Source organism: Lepeophtheirus salmonis, chromosome 6, assembly GCF_016086655.4.
Source record: "Lepeophtheirus salmonis chromosome 6, UVic_Lsal_1.4, whole genome shotgun sequence".
In the NCBI taxonomy this organism is placed as follows: domain Eukaryota; kingdom Metazoa; phylum Arthropoda; class Copepoda; order Siphonostomatoida; family Caligidae; genus Lepeophtheirus; species Lepeophtheirus salmonis.
In genome coordinates this window covers 43,402,019-43,418,331 of record NC_052136.2, presented here as the reverse complement: position 1 = coordinate 43,418,331, position 16,313 = coordinate 43,402,019, and the positions used below count along the sequence as shown (strand labels likewise).

At 33.3% G+C, this 16,313-nt stretch overlaps 1 protein-coding gene across 1 annotated transcript; it reads right to left on the bottom strand.

Annotated features, from left to right (window-relative positions):
- Window positions 1–1,890: 1,890 nt before the first annotated feature.
- On the bottom strand, window positions 1,891–10,359 carry LOC121120566 (uncharacterized). Its single transcript, XM_040715440.2, has 2 exons — window positions 10,046–10,359; window positions 1,891–2,125 (listed from the first exon to the last, which is right to left on the bottom strand). The coding sequence occupies exons 1-2, from the start codon at window positions 10,320–10,322 to the stop codon at window positions 2,034–2,036; spliced, it is 369 nt and encodes a 122-aa protein (XP_040571374.1). The 5' UTR covers window positions 10,323–10,359; the 3' UTR covers window positions 1,891–2,033.
- Between the last annotated feature and the right edge of the window lie 5,954 nt (window positions 10,360–16,313).

Sequence of the window (16,313 nt, the reverse complement as noted above, 5' to 3'; positions counted from 1 at the left end):
GAATGAAATCACCGGTGATAGATTTTAATATTACAAATATATGTCGTTCATTTAAAAAATTGTGGAGAAATAATATGACAATGATAGTCCAGGAATATTTAAGAGATAAATAGCAGTTGGTATGATTGCCTTATTGGACTAACTACCAGATGATTTTATGCCTTTTCAGTGTTTTTATGGAGGACATGTTACGTTATACGACAAAGTACTACGAAAATAATTTAATATGGGATTTTCCGTAACTGTAAAATCCAGAAAAATCCCTGGATATCAGGAGATGCAGGGTGTGCACCATAAATTGGAACTATCTTAAAATTCAACCTGCTTGATAAAAATGGAATTTGGAGTGTATTTGTTAATATGAAAAAGTTAGACATGATATTAAACAATAAATTTATTCAACATGTCCTCCCTCAGCAGTCACCATCTTCTCCATCCTGCCCCTAAAGTATTTGCATGTCCTGATGACTTCCGCGGCATCGACAGCATTCCACTCCCTCGTAATGGAGCCCTTCAGGGCTGCGATGCTCTTGTTGCTGACCTTGCACACCTCCCTCTCCAACTTCCCCTACCAGTAGTAATCACACGGATTGAGGTCGGGTGAGTTGGAGGGCCAGGTGTTGCGATCCCAGAAAGGGATGTCGTGGGAGTTGAAGAGGTTAGTCGTCCTCATGGCGATGTGTGCGGCCGTATCCTTCATCCAGGCGATGACGAACTCCTCCATGACTTCGCAGTACCTTAACGCGTTAACCCTTTCCTTGGGATTGAAGAAGAAAGGAGGCATCACCTCACCGGTGCTGCAGATGACACCCAGGGGCATCACGGAGGCCGGGAACTTTGTGGTGAAGACCGCAGGGACCTTTTCTCTCTCCTTGGCAAGCCACCTGTCATTCTGGACGTTGTAGCTTCTGTCGACAGTTTAGTTCTTCTCGTCGGAGAAGAAGAGGATTCTTCCTCCATGGTTCTTCAGGTCATTGAGGAGACGCTTACCATTGGTGAGCCTGGTGGTCTTCATAGATGCCGTGAGGATGTGTTGTTTGGCCATTCGGTATAACCTGTACCCGAGGTCCTCATTCAAAGCCTTGGACACCAGCTGCTTGCTCACTCCACGGTTCTTGGCCAAACTGGATAAGGAAGTCCCCGGCGAAGCCTTGATGGACTTCCAGAGGCCTTCAAGGAAGCAGGGAGTGCGGATTTGGTCACTTCTCATGTTGTGGGCCTTGTGGCAGACCTTCCCCGCAACCTCCCAGGCATTGAAGACCCGGTACACCGTGGTCTTGGGGTTGTTAAGAAGCTTGTTGATAGCAGAGGGCCTGTGTCCCGCGCGAGCCAATTCGAGGATGGCGTCTCTCCTTGCTTGTTCCATGAAGACTATTGTTTGTTGTCAAAACAATTGTGATGGAAGTTATAGTGTATTGTTCACGCAACCTTTTATATTAGTATCATTTAACTACGAATATCCACATTATGGATCTGGATGAAGTTTAAAGTAGTTCCAATTTATCGTAGACACCCTGTACACCTCGGGCGTCCGCAAGGTATGATTTTTTAAGGGGGGGGGGGAGGCACGGTTTTTGGATTTTTTAAACAAACATCCATATTTATTCGTACAAAATTAATTGGCAATTTTTTTAAAAAATTTATAGCTATTTACGGAAAATAAAACTTTCGGCATACAAAAAATTAAGACTCTAGAGCTATCACAAAAAAATAATTCTTATGGAAAAAAATTAAAAAATTAACAGTTGTTGATTTGATTTGATTTTTTTTTAAATGTTTCAAATATTTAAAAACTTTTGAGCCCTCCGGCTCAAAAGTTTTTCGGATACCCCTGTAAATCTTAGTAAATATTGATTTCCTATTGATTAAAAAGAAATAATTAAGTAAATATTATTATATTATTATCTAAGTAGTAAGATATTTATTGCGTCATCAAGTAGATAAATAAAGCACATAATTGTTCAATATGATATTACATAAAATAAGATAGTATAAACAGTCAATTCTGTAATCAAAATATATATTAAAATTTATTATGAATGTTTTTGTGGTGGAGGTACCCATTTTGGTTTTGGTTTAAGTTTTGGTTTTTCATTTGTGGATCCTGGAGTTTTTGATAGGTTATCTATAAAAAATAAAAAAAAGTTATTGATTGATGTTAAACTTCTGTATTTATTTATGTACTCTGGGTACACACTATAGTGTCTTTAGATCAAATTTTCGTCGGGATAGAACGGCCTGACTTAGGCTTTCTCTACAAAGAAACGTTTTTTCAAGAAAACGCAAAATATCTATCAGTGTAAAAATTAGTTCTAAAGTGGGCCGTTTTACCTATCCGATATTTTATACAAACTGCTTCTACTAGGTGGTCCATTGAAAACTGAACATTTACTAATTAATTAATCAATGAAGGTTGAGAGATTGAAATTCATTCTTATTCCAATATATTAAAGCATAAACAATTAGGGGAAAAAAACATGAGCTCTTTAGCTTTCGTACTATTCAAGAAAATTACACTTGAATGTGATCAACAAATTTCTATTCGCACACTCCAAGCAGTTGGGCGTCTCCAGGATCACCGTCTACGCTGTCAGCAATTCCCAACCATTGAAGATGAAGAAGGGCTCTGTCAAAAAGGCCAAACCGGACCCGGAAGAGTTAAACAAAGCAGTTCAGGCCAATCCCCTCAAGTCCATGAGGGTCCATTCAAGGGATCTCATGATTTCCCACTAGACAGAAAGCTATTAAAAAAGTGGGTAGAAAGTGCTTGGGGGTGGGGGTGGAAAGGCTACTTTTGACACCAACAATCAAAGAAGCCCATCTCCTCCGTTGCAAGACTCTTTTGCATGAGTCTTCTGAGTTTTTTTAAACTCTTTTTTTACACTTTAGCCTCCCTTCCGCCCTGACACCATTCCTCTCAAATACATTTTTTGGGTACAGGTACAGGAGAAGGCCTGTAGTGTCCGTCATCCAAACACCGAGGCCCTCAAAGCCACTGTCAGTCAACACCGCGACGCCTTGGGAGAGAATTATATCTTGTTGAAGTTTAAAATTCAAAGTGTTCACATTTTAATGCATCACTCGGTAGTGTGAAATAATTTGACAACATCGTGCACACTTTAAATAAACTTGTACATGCAAATTGTACCAATTAAGATGTGTAGTTAACTCTTCCCACCAAATGCGCTCATTTTCCCTTCTCTAATAATATGATGCCCATTAACTATTAGCAAGGTTGGGTTTATAGATGAGCGTAAGAAGAGGAGCGAGCAAGACATAAAGTACTGTTAATTAAAGTTTATTTAAAAAAAATCAGCCCCCTATTAGGTTAGTATTTCGGAAGATATACATGCTTATGCTCTAGAAATGAAATTCTTCTATATTTCAAATAGCACTAGTAGAACAAAGTCTAGAGGAATTAAGAAGAAAGAGAAGAGTAGTGACAAGTCATATTATTTGGCGCTCTGATTTATATTCCTCAATGAAATGAAGTTTTACATTGAATTTGAGTATAAGTGAAACCCTAGATATAAAATATGCATATATTTAGTGAGATATATATCTTACAGTGTGAAATAGTTGTGAGAAAAAATGGATTTTATTATTTTCGATTATCATCTTTAAATTCTTATTGACATCAATCATATGGTAAGAGGTTCCATATATTTTTTTATCACTTCATAAAACAAAAAGTTCCGAGAAATTTACGTTTTAATAATGAACGAATCATCTATTGGGGAAATCCTACGGCCACATATCCATTTAAATGCATCGAAAAAAGATTTGGATACAAAAGCAATTAGAAGGAAGATAATAATTGAATTTTACAAACATTGATGGAGGTCGCATTCCTAAATGCCCAACTGTTCCAGAAGTTGATAATTTAATTTTCGGAACTTTGAAGATAGACATACTCCTTCTTCGAAGAATTCATATTTGTCCTGGATCTCGGCTTATGGTTGTTATAGTACAGAAAACAGAACTTGATATGAGTATTGCCTTTTCTCACGTAGAAGATACCTTTCCAATAAGGGAAGCAAATGATGGGGATGGGGGAATTAAAGGTATTGTAAGCCGGCTAAGAGCCGAACGTAAAGACGAGCTAGAAATCCTATTGTATTTGAAAAGAAAGTAACAATTCACTCTCTCTATGAGAATGTTAAGCCCTGTAAAATAGATGATGCATTAAAAGATTTTGTCGAAATTGTAAAGCCTACAAAAGAGACTACTTTTATGATGGAAGATTAAAGTGCCTTAATAACGGGAATCTTGTTCTTGGATTGATACCAAAGCGTGACATTCCAGGATTTATAGATTTTAGAGGTTTAGTTACGCAGTTCAGTCAATAACATGTGCAAAGTGTTACGAAACAGGCCACTTTGCAAAAAATTGTATAAATCTTTTTGTAAAATGCGGAGAATATCTTAAGTCAGTTAAATAAGTTTTACCCCAAGACAATCAAACAAGTGAAAACATTGATAATGGTTCCATCATTGTTGACAAGACTATTACAAGATGTTGTAGATTCAGTTGGGAGGAAAAATACAAATAGTGAACAAAACATTCCTGAAAATGACAGAGTAATCACTTGTACTGTTTAAGAAGAGGTTACAATAAGCGAAAATACAACTCCGACTGGAGACAAATTGTAATAAAAAAATCATTTTAGTCTCGAATATTTATATATTACCTCGTAAGATTAAAAATCTCACGCGGTACTGAGTTCAAAACTTGAGAGCCCTCCTGCAACAAGGTTCCTTGGACGACGGAAAACTGTCTGCTAATATCAAGGGAACTATGGAGACAGTATTGATTGGAAATGATCTTCCCCATCTCCTTCTGCACTTTTGCCTTCCACTCAATATCCCCGTGAGGGTTTTTGATGCATAAGAAGCCCTCATGATTTTTTGGGATGGCCCTCATCGCAAAATGGAAAATCCTATTTATTTTATAGGCAAACATAGCCTGTACACGCCAAAATGCCATGGGAGGCCTCAAAATTAGGCATAACTAGTTCATCAATTGTCCTTAGCAGCAAAGGTATTTGTACAGAGGGGAGGAATAGGCAAAAAATGTAACAGTTTAGTGCAGGAGCGTCCTCAGACGTGGGGTGAAAGGGCTGAAGATCTCCCCCCACCAATCAAGGAACAGTTAAAAATCAAAATAAAACTTGAAGACGCTACCGCAGTGCATTAACCTAATCATGTACACTATTTAACGTACTTGGGAGTAATGCCGTCATTGCAAAGGCGAAAATTTGTTCTAACCACCCTGTACATATTTATGAAGCATTAATATATAAATGAAAAAAAAAAGAAATTGACAAATAAAAAGTGTATTTTCAAATAACAGAGATACCAACCCATTTCCTTTTAATCAATTAAAATATATATATTATAAGTTGTGATGCAATTATTATTTATTTCCCAATAATAAAAATACTTAAGCAAAACAAAAAAAATCTTTTTTCCCCATTTTCAATACATAAATGAAGAAATTGTCCTTCATAGCGGATACTATATATCTATAAAGTTATATAAATCCCACAATCTAATAGATATTTAGATATGCATGACTTCATTCTTTTGTTTATAGCTTCATCTTACTCCATAAAACTACATCAGTTATACCACGGATCGAAGGTTCGTCCTGTTTCACAAATAACAGAAAGAAACAGACTGATCTGGTTGATATTTGGCGTGTGTTCTTCCAAGATATGCTACGAACTAAAAATCATCTCGATACGTGCCAGTAGTGCCATCTCTCGGACTTTTCAAACGACACTCGTATATCTATCAGTTTTTGATATCACCCAACAGTTAACCTGATCCAAGGTGATATTAGCGTCGTTAAGCAAATCTTTACGTATCTATGGTGCTCTAACTCCTTCCTTCAGACATAGGAGCACCAAAGCTATAAGGAAAATGGTAAAACAAAAATCACGTGATCAATACTACTAAAAACTACTGTTCGTAGTTATTCTCTAATTTTCGTCCGCTAGGGATTTAAGAATACTTGAATATTACTCTATAACTAACTAGATAGCCTCAATGAATTTACAAGGTGAATTCTGCAAAGTGAATATCAAGTTGCCTACATCATGAAGGTAAATGACTAAAAATCAATAAATGACGTCATCTATGTTATTAAAAAAGTGACATGTCACATGAGGGGGGAGGGGATATGGGTACAACCAGGAAGCTACTCAAGATAACGGTCGTGTTTCGCCACTTAATATTGAAGCTTTATGGAGAATCAGCTAAAACAACCTTTACTAAGTTGTTGCCAGAAGTTCATGTTACTATACACTCTCGTATAATATTCGCAGTATGGGCTGCACCCCCGTCCTGCTGAAATACATAAGTGTCCTTTTTGACTTCTTCGTGGTCTTCGTGCTCTATGGGGCCACATTTTCTTTCAAACCTACCAAAGAGTCAGCTGCGGTAACCGATATCAAACAGAAAACCAAATTGGAGGCATTTTTTCTCCAGGTGATGCCCCAACCCCCAACGTCATCATAGAGGCTAGATGTTCGTTCTTGGTAACTGTACTGATTCTGTTGTCAGCTTTGCCAAAGTATACCACCCGATCATTTTGCTTGTTGTAGACGGGGTCAACGGTAAAGGTCTTCTCATCAGAGAAAAGACATTTACACAGTTGCTGTTGTGCTTCAGATCATTCTAGAGTTGTTGAGATGGCTGAAGACGGAATTCTTTTTAACGTTTGGACAGGAATGGCCTCTCAATTATTCTAAGCAACCATCCCCCATCCTTTTGGATGACCTTGTCCACAGTAGACCGACGCACCTTCTTCTTCTTGGCGTACTCTGACATCTTCATCGTTGGGTTTACCTCCAAGATTGTCCTTAAGGTTGTCCCCATCAGCCAAACAATTTCTGATCTAACAGACTGTGGCCTTGCTGGCTTTTAAGGCCTTCATGATATCCGGGATGGTCATTTCCTATGATGCTTCAATCGCGACATTTACATATTTTTTGTTTACATCATGTACATCAATCAAAGGCTTAGAATCTAAGCTATTCAAAAATAATCGGAACTAAAGATTTAATCAACAGCACATATTTAAAACTGTATTTCTAGAAGGTATCATTATTTTTTCTAGACCCAGTACAATATGAATGTTTTAGTTAACTACGATGACTACTTCGTCACATCATGTTTAATATTTCCTTTAAAAAATCACCTAATACCCGGAACTGTTATTTAAAGATCTTTTACATCACTAGTACGTACGTATATACTTCATAAATTAATCTTTTATTTTAAATCACAGAGGATTACAAGAAAATAAAAATGATAGAGAGATTTATTTCTTATTTTGACGTCATCCCACATAATTCCTGGATTAACCCCAAATTCATTTTCTGATACATGATTGTGTAAGCGTAAGTATGTATAAGTATTTTCAGAGTTAAATGACGACAAGAAATACGATTTGTTAAATAATAGGGATATTTAATAAATAGTGTTGTGTCGGTGCTTAATTATTCAGTACAGTCTTAGGACTAGTCCTATCGGTCTTTAAGACTCTCAGTAAAATCTGATTAAACAAAGAAGAAATGAAGTTAAGCGACGTACTCAAATACCAAACTTTAAAAGTTTTTAAGACTGATATGCAGGACTGAAATGGACCGGGCCGAAACTGAACTGGAAGAGAATGCAGCCTTCCATCCCAAATAAAGATGTTTTAAAACTAATGTTTGTATATTCTTAATATGTTATTAAACTGAAATGACGTCCAAAGTATTTACCTTCTTAAAGGTCAATTGATATTAGCTCCTAGTAATTGTATGTATATTCAGGGGTGTCCGCAGGGGTGGGCTGGAGGGACTGTAGCCCACCCCCCTAATCAAGGAATTTTAGCTTTTTACTATATTTTTTTTGGTCATGATGAAAAAATTTAACATTTAATAATTGGAATTTTTTTTTCAAAATATTTAATATTTTGAATATTTTGTCAGAAAATTGATATACGAAATGCTTTTCAAGAAATTTCATGTTATAATTTTTTTCCAAAAATTTAACTTTTTGTGAACAACTGTGGATTTTTGGATTTATTATATACATAGCATGTGTTTTGTGTCGACACAAAAAGTAATATTGAACAAAATTAAAACAATAAAAATTCCCAATACTACATAAACAATATTATTTGAATTTTTACTATCAATTATGCGCTTCATATCATAATTTCTGGGATGACTGGATGTAACTAAAATATTAAATATAATTTGAAGCCGCCATTTGTTATATGAGCCTTTGTTTGCTCCGACATGCCCTTTTATATATAATATAATTTATTTTATTTCTATAACAGATCAATAGTTTGTATCAACACGATTTATCAAAATAATTGATAAATAAAAATTTAAGATGATTAGATAAGAAATATAATTCAGAATCACGTTTGATAAAAATCATCTGACCTTTCCTTTGTGTTGATTGGTTAAATAATATGTAAATACAACTTAGCCTCCGGAATAGGGAGCCAATGTTCCCTTGACTCCTCACTTTTAGAAAAGCAATAACGAGGGAAAGTTGCGTGATTATGATGTTAATAAAATATATTACGTCATTTTTATAAAATTCCACCCACCCACATATGAAATGGTTACAAAGCCCCTTTTAACCAAACTGACAATAATGTAAAATATAAAAAAAAGTAATCATAAGTGTACATATATGCTTCATAAATCTGCAATTTTATTACGCTTAACAGAATGTTAAACAAAAAATTGAGCCTATCTAACCCCCCCCCCTTTGGACACTAAATAAAGGCTATATATTCTATAAAACGAGACTCTCTGCTCATAACTCCATCTATCTCCCGAAACCAAATACAGACATTTTTAAGCCTAGTTTTTATTATAGATCGACTAGTATTTAGAATTCTATACCTTTATGCCAGGGAAGTGAGGCTGACCTCAAGTAGTTTTTAGATAATTCTGAACTTTATAGGATGCGATAATCGCCTTCTGTCGAAATAAATAAATAAAAATAATTTTAGAAAATAATTAACAGGAGAATTATGCGTTTTATCATAAGGGGTTGTATCCCCTAAAATTAAGGAATTTTTGCTTATTACTATAACTTTTTTCAGCATTTGGGAAAATTATGCAGCTGGGCAAAAAATTTAATATTGCCAATTTCGATACGAAAAACTTATTATTATTTTTTTCTTTTTTGAACAGCTATGGAATTTTAATAGCCAATGAAAAATAATTTATTTATATAAAGCTTGTTTTATTTTTTTAATTCAAAACTTAAACGATCAGGTATAAACTATAATTATATAATAGGTAAATTTCTATTGCAATACCTCCTTGTATATAATTTTTTTTTTGTATTTTTCTGTCCATTTGATGTAAATATGTATACTCATATCTTTAACCCTTTTGACACTGTTGAAAATGCAACATATAATTGACCAAATGAAAATACTGATTTCGTTAAATATAAAGCAATTTGAATCAAATGTTTGACCTTGTGATTTATTTATTTGCATTGCCATTGCTAACTTGCTAACCATAATGAGGATTGAAGATACATAACTCACTCATGCTGTTCTTTATTCCCTTTTTTAAATTCGGTTTAATACACGTTCTCCTTTTTTCTGTTATTACAATCATTCGTTTTTTGGATTTTAAATTTCCTTTGGTGCATTTTTGAATTGATATCCCATACCTTTAAAACAACTTTGAGACACGGGTGATCTGGTTTTATGAAAAAAATCAACGAATTAGCAAAAAATCAAACTCGTCTAATCAGAATTAAACCTAGCCTTACGTACGTCACTTAAAATTCTGAACAACTTTTATTGTATGACTAAAGTCTCCGTTTTTGAAATAAATGCGTTTTAATCATTGTTTTTTTAAGCGAGATAAAACTATAAATATATCATCCTGCGGACGCCACTGAGGCATATAATATACCTAATGTTTACGAAATAAATCTTAAGGATCCCACCACTTAAGGACTTTGTTGTCCCTACGCCCCTAATAAAGTAAAACTAATCCCAATCTCACCGAAAGAGTTGATAGCTTCATCAAAGGCATCTAGTTCCTCGCTCATAAAACTCCATGACACGATTCTACTCGAGTCCATTGCCGGCCCATCATTGACAATGATTTTCGCCGGTGTAACAGTGGGTCGTTTATTCACTACTTTAATATTGTTATTACTATTATGTATCCGCGTCACAACACTCATAATAGTAGTATCCTCTTCTTGGAGTTTGTGCCTTGTTTCGTAGGTCCTTTGACAATTATTCACTGATTCAAACTTATCACGATCATTCCTCATTGAGGATCAAATGGATATTTGATTATTTGTTTAACAGAGATAAAGATTTAGGCAATGACTTGAGAAGAAGAAGAAAAAGAAAGAGGAGGATAAGGAAGGCATAATAATACAAGCCCGTAAATGTTATAATTGCGTGAATAGACAAGACAGTGTGTCTATGTATGTTAATTCATTTATTTTGCCTTGATATGTCCGGACTTCCTATTATTATATACGCGGTTGCGGTATGACGTACATATATAATAATAGTCGAATTTGTGGTTGATTTCCATTGATGCAATCGTTTTGTATTGTACATATTAAATTGCGTGATATTTAGGATTTTGTACAAGTTGAATATAATATGAGCAAAGTTGTCTGGAGGAGCTGTGGACCCTTCTCCCAAAATATCCCAAAATTAATTCTTAAGAAAAAAAATATATTCAATTTAATATATGACATTCAATTTTATAAATTTTTGTGAACAGCTGTGGATTTTTGAAAAAAAAAATTCCAAAAATTAATTTCTGTGAATAACCATCAATTGTTGAAATTTTTTTCTAAAATTTAATATTTGAAATTTAATTTTTGAATATTTTTCCAAACAATATAATTTTTGAAAAAAAAAATACCAAAAGATTGAAGTTTTTCTGAATAGCTGGGGATTTTTAAATTTAAAAAAAAAAATTTAATACATGAAATTTCATTTTTGATTTTTTTCCCACATAATTTAATGTTTTTTGAATAGCTATCTGTATTTTAATTTTTGGATATTTTTTCAAAAGATTCCAAAAACCAAGACAAAAATATAATCTTGCAAACACGCCTAATTATAGGTAATTATGGACCTGAAATGAGGTTAAATTAAATCTTAAGACTTTAATTTGACCTTCTGAAAATATTCAAGGACTTAGACTTGAGAGCAAAGACACGAGACAAAACTATAATTTGCAGTATGAGGACTTTAATCCTGTCCCTGATAAATTCTAAGTATTTACTCGCAGCATGGGAAATTAGTCATCGGTTTTTACACAAAGAATTCCAGAGTATTACGTTGTCAGCTATCAGTGTTCTAAAATGTTGATTAATTACATTTGAATATACTCTTATTAACCTGTAAACACTTCACAACAGTTATTGAATAATAAGTCCATTGTTGTAAAGAATTACCTAGCTACTACCAACTGTTTTTGGGCATTTTCTCCAGGTTTCTTTTTAGAAGCAAGGTTACGTGATACAATAAAGGTAAAGACGGGGGATTTGTGTCTATTTTCTTCCTAATCCTAGTAATTTTTTGATAAATTTTTATTCTTTTATTTTTTACACACCGTCAGAGTCTAGAATTGACCGGTCCATATATATCCTGAGATATATTTTATTAATCGTCAACTAAAACATCTATTGTTTAACAATTTTGTGCTGAGATCATAGATTTTGTCCAATTTTCCATGGAGAATGCTAAGAATGGATTCCAAGACTATTTTAAACCTATTTTTGATGCACCAATGCCTTCAATGCAATAAATGAAGGTTATCAATATTAATATGTACGTGTACATCACTAATGCAACTTAAACGTCTATATAAGAATAAGAATGTGGATTTTAACCCGGGCTCCTTAAAGCCAATGTCCTCCCCAGTGTATGGTTAAGGGTTCTGCAAGAGGTTAAATAAAAAAAATAAAAAAAGAAGTCGAATATATTTTTTCTACCACAAGATATTTAAAAAAAGATAGAAAATACTGCAGCGTAGCGTAAAAATGTATAATCAACCCTAGCTTGACACAAATGGATCATTCAGAGCGAGATATTTACACCAGGATCAAGAATTGACAAAAAAGAACCTTTAGCATAAACCATTTTTCATTTAAAATGTCAAAATTGTTATTTTTCTCTATGGTATGTCCATTCCTAACTATTAGTTATATTTATCATATAAAATACTTTATCTCAGTTTTTGTATTGCAACATATGTTGATAGTATATTTTTAAATACATACATGATAATATATTAACTAACTCTCGAGTAAGAACTCTTCCCTTAGTAGCAGAGATACATTTCGTTTCATTTCTTAAATAAATATACACATAATATTATTTATTTTATATAAAATATGTAAATTTTCAGCCGTTTCTAATCAAATCTCTTGTATAGTAAGTATGTATGACTTATTAGTATTCATACCTCATATTTATAAAATATAAAAGGTTGCCAATTTTACAAAAATATATTTAAAAAATCTTGTTATTTGTCTGCCAAATATCCATTCATTTTCGAGGATTTGAATATGAAGAAAAAAATTGGTCGAAAAATTTAGTCACTTCTTCCTATAAAAAAAATATCCAATATTTGTACAGCAACGAATATGTTAGGTCACTTTCTTTGCTCTTGCCCGCAGATTTTTTGCAGAGTTCTTGTATATTACATAGGCACAGGGGATTCCTGCATAATACAGTGTTAAAGAGCGGAATATGTGGAATATGGAATTATCGTTATCAGGTACTTTCGCCTTAAACTATTGTGCCTCAGGATATTTTGCCTTAAAACAATTTTTTCTCAAGGAATTTTTGCATAATATTATATTAAGTGGGGAACCAAAACTTGTTGTAGCATTTAAATACAATTGTATCCCCGTTATTTTGATTTAAGAGGTTTTTTTACACAACCGAGCGATATTGAACATAAAAATAAACCATTTTCTTCATGGAAATAATAAAACTGCCGATATATAATATTGTATATCGTATATACAACGAGAGAGCAACAAGATTCCTGTCCTTTTGGAATCAAAAAATCAAATGAGACGAGAGCATCGACAGCTCACAACAAAATTCATAGGGTAGTTTTGTGTTAGTAAGGTAACGCCGTGGTATGTGTACATTGTTGAAGTAACAACAAAAGACGCAACGGGTATGCTTTCTCCTCCGCACTGGTGTAAGTGTCGAGAAGACTCAAGAAAACGTTGGAATCTCCACCTGGATTGCCTACAACATCAAGAAGTCCATTACGGGCCCATTCAGCAAGGAAGAATCACAATTTCTGCTGAAATAACCTGGCTGACTTCTGGCCAGCCTCCATCCCTTATCATTGCAGTTTAGAACATCTTGGAGAAGAATGTCTGGCCACCTCCCATCCACATTTGAATTCACTACAAGCTGCCATCATGGCAGCGTGGTACACTATGGACACGATCTTCCAATCTGTTTGCGAGCGCTCCAAGACTTATATTGCTTACGAAAAAGGACTCATTGAATAAAAAATAAAAATAAATATAGTATTTAAACAATTCACAAGTTAAGTTTTAAGTTATCTTTTCTTGATTCCATAAAAATCACGTTTTTCGTTACTTATTCAATATTCATGTTTTATTGAATTGTTCATTGCTTAAATAAAATAGGATCGGGTAATTTAGATACTATTATTTTAGGTCCTTACTTCGCGTGAATACTTATAAAATTTGTGACAAGTGTCTGTCTCGGTTACTTGAATATTCATGTCAACAGATCCGAACAGACCCGAGAAAATATGGATCCGTTATATCTTTTTATAACATATAGAAAGAAAGAAAATAGTAGTCGAAGCATTAATGATTTATAATTACTGGTTCATTTTGATATTAAAAATAGAGTTTTATGTCTAAGAATCACATCAAATACATTTTAAAAGGCTGTAACCAAAGAAAATGATCCATTCTCCAATTCTATTAACATTAAGCAATTATTTAAAAAAAAAAAATGAACTTTTATAGACTGGCATCACCGCATTATGCATTATGCGATGACCCCCTATATATTTATCTTGGTGAAGGGTAGAAAGAAAGAGAGGATTATTAAGTTGTAGAATACATAAATTCTTGGAAAATTTTGACATATATTAAGACATTTAATTCATTGGTAGAAATATATTAAATGATTACTATAGTCCATCTATAATACATAATTTGTGTCATATCTCATCTGGTCAAAAATATTTTACCAACAAAATAAGGGGTGGAATTCAAAACCTGCTGGCCTATAAAATATCTCTTGCAAGGATATAAAAATAAAAGTAACCAAAAATGATTGTGGAAATCCTCCCAATATAAATAATGTTCTGGAGAAGAGCAGCTCAGCTGTCTTGAAATGTTATTAGATTAGCTGCAAGCAGCCATGTGAGGAAGAAATAAACACAAGTCACAGTCCGTATCTAGCAATGATATTGTCAGAAATTACCCCATGTCCCAAAAATAACTCCCATGCAAAACATCGTTGTTACTCTCCTTCGTTGATGAGCACACGCAGTAGTTATTGCTGACGGGCTGTAGACCCCCCGCCCCCCAAATTTAGAAATTTTTGCTTTCCACATGAAATTTTTTGGCCAATATATACAAATCCAAAAATAGGGGTAGTTTCTTTTTTTTTAAAGGTCATTCGGGCAAATTATGCAGCTGAGCAAGAAATTTAGTATTTTTTTTTCTTGAATAGTTAGACAGTTTTGAACTTTTTTCAGAGAAATTTGATTTTCAAAATTTCAATATCAACTTTAAAAAAAAAAGAATATTTGAAACTTCATTTTTCCCAAAAAATAATTTTTTTTTGTCAACAGCTGTTGTTTTTTAAATTTATTGTAAATGACTGGGGAATTTTGAAATTTTATTCACAAAAAATCTAATACTTTCTATTCAGGCTGTAACTACAAAAGTCTTGCATTAGGACTCGAATTCATCTAGGTAATATTTTATATACCTTGTATTTTGTTGTCAACTATCGATGTTTCCCCTTATTTTTCCCTTTAATAGTATTCAATGTTGACTGGTTGAATTTGAATTATCTCTTGCATAGGTATTTCGAACTATTTATAGCAATTATTGTATAATAATAACATAATTGTGAAGAATTGGTTAACTATCAACTGATTTTGGGCATTTTTACTATTTCTTTTTTATGGAATGTTTGCAAAATACACAATAAAGATAAAGAAGAGCTGTATGTTGATTTATTAAGCTTGAATTTAATGTTGTTAAGCATTGAATGAATGGTCCATTAAAATCTGAACAATTTGAACTTTAAAATTCAACAAGATATAATTTATTGATTAACAATAGAATTTCAATAAAATTTATAGTATAGATGGATGTGTGTCTGGGCTCTATTAATCATTTAGTATCCATCCCTAGCGACAATTATGGCTTTCAGCTTTTGGCTGAAGGCCTGGCACCCACTGTAGATTTAGTTATAATAGGGTGTAGTCGAGGAGTTGGCGTAGAAGTGGGGACGAAGTACCAAAAAAATATTATAAAAGTATGGTGTGAAAACCTCAAGATCTCTTGCATGGACCCTCATGGACTTGAGGGAACGGTCTGGGCTATTTGACTCCTATCTCAGATTTTTGACAAAGTATTTCATCCTCTCCAATTTTTTGGACTTGCTAACAGCGTAGACGGATGCCCTGGGGACGCCCAACTGCTTGGAGACTGGAAAGGGTTCAAGTTCCATTTTCTCGTCTTGTCCGTAAGCTAGAGAGCTTTGATTTGTTTTGTTTCGTAACTAATTTTTTATGCTTTAATATACAGTAATATTAATTAATTTCAATATTTCAACCTTCCTTAATTATTTGATTAGTAATTGTTCATATTTCAATAGATCATCTGGTTGAGAAAGTGATGCAATATTTATTTAAGGGAAGATGGGGAACAAAAAGAGTCTTTATTATTTTGGACAAAATTATCTGGAAAAGTTAGACATACATTTGAAAAATTTAGTTCATTGGTTACTAGGTGTAAATATTAATATAGAATATATATAATATATCATTTAAGTCATGTTTGATTTGGTCAAAAATAATTAAATCAATAGAAAAGGCAAGTAATATTTACTTTGATTTTTTGAATTTATTTTGAAAAAAAAAATAATTAAAATTTTTTGGAAAAAACATTTTAAAAAATCATTTTTTTTGAAAAAAGCTTCAAATATTAATTTTTTATATATAAATTTCTTTAATCCACAGTTACTCATACAATATTAAGCTTTTTGAA

Excerpts from the sequence above, each read along its gene's own strand:
- LOC121120566 (XM_040715440.2), bottom strand. The coding sequence starts at position 10,322 with ATGAGGAATGATCGTGATAAGTTTGAATCAGTGAATAATTGTCAAAGG. Across the intron at positions 2,126-10,045 it reads TGAAGCTATCAACTCTTTCG|ATAACCTATCAAAAACTCCA; the intron begins GTGAGATTGGGA and ends TATTTTTTATAG.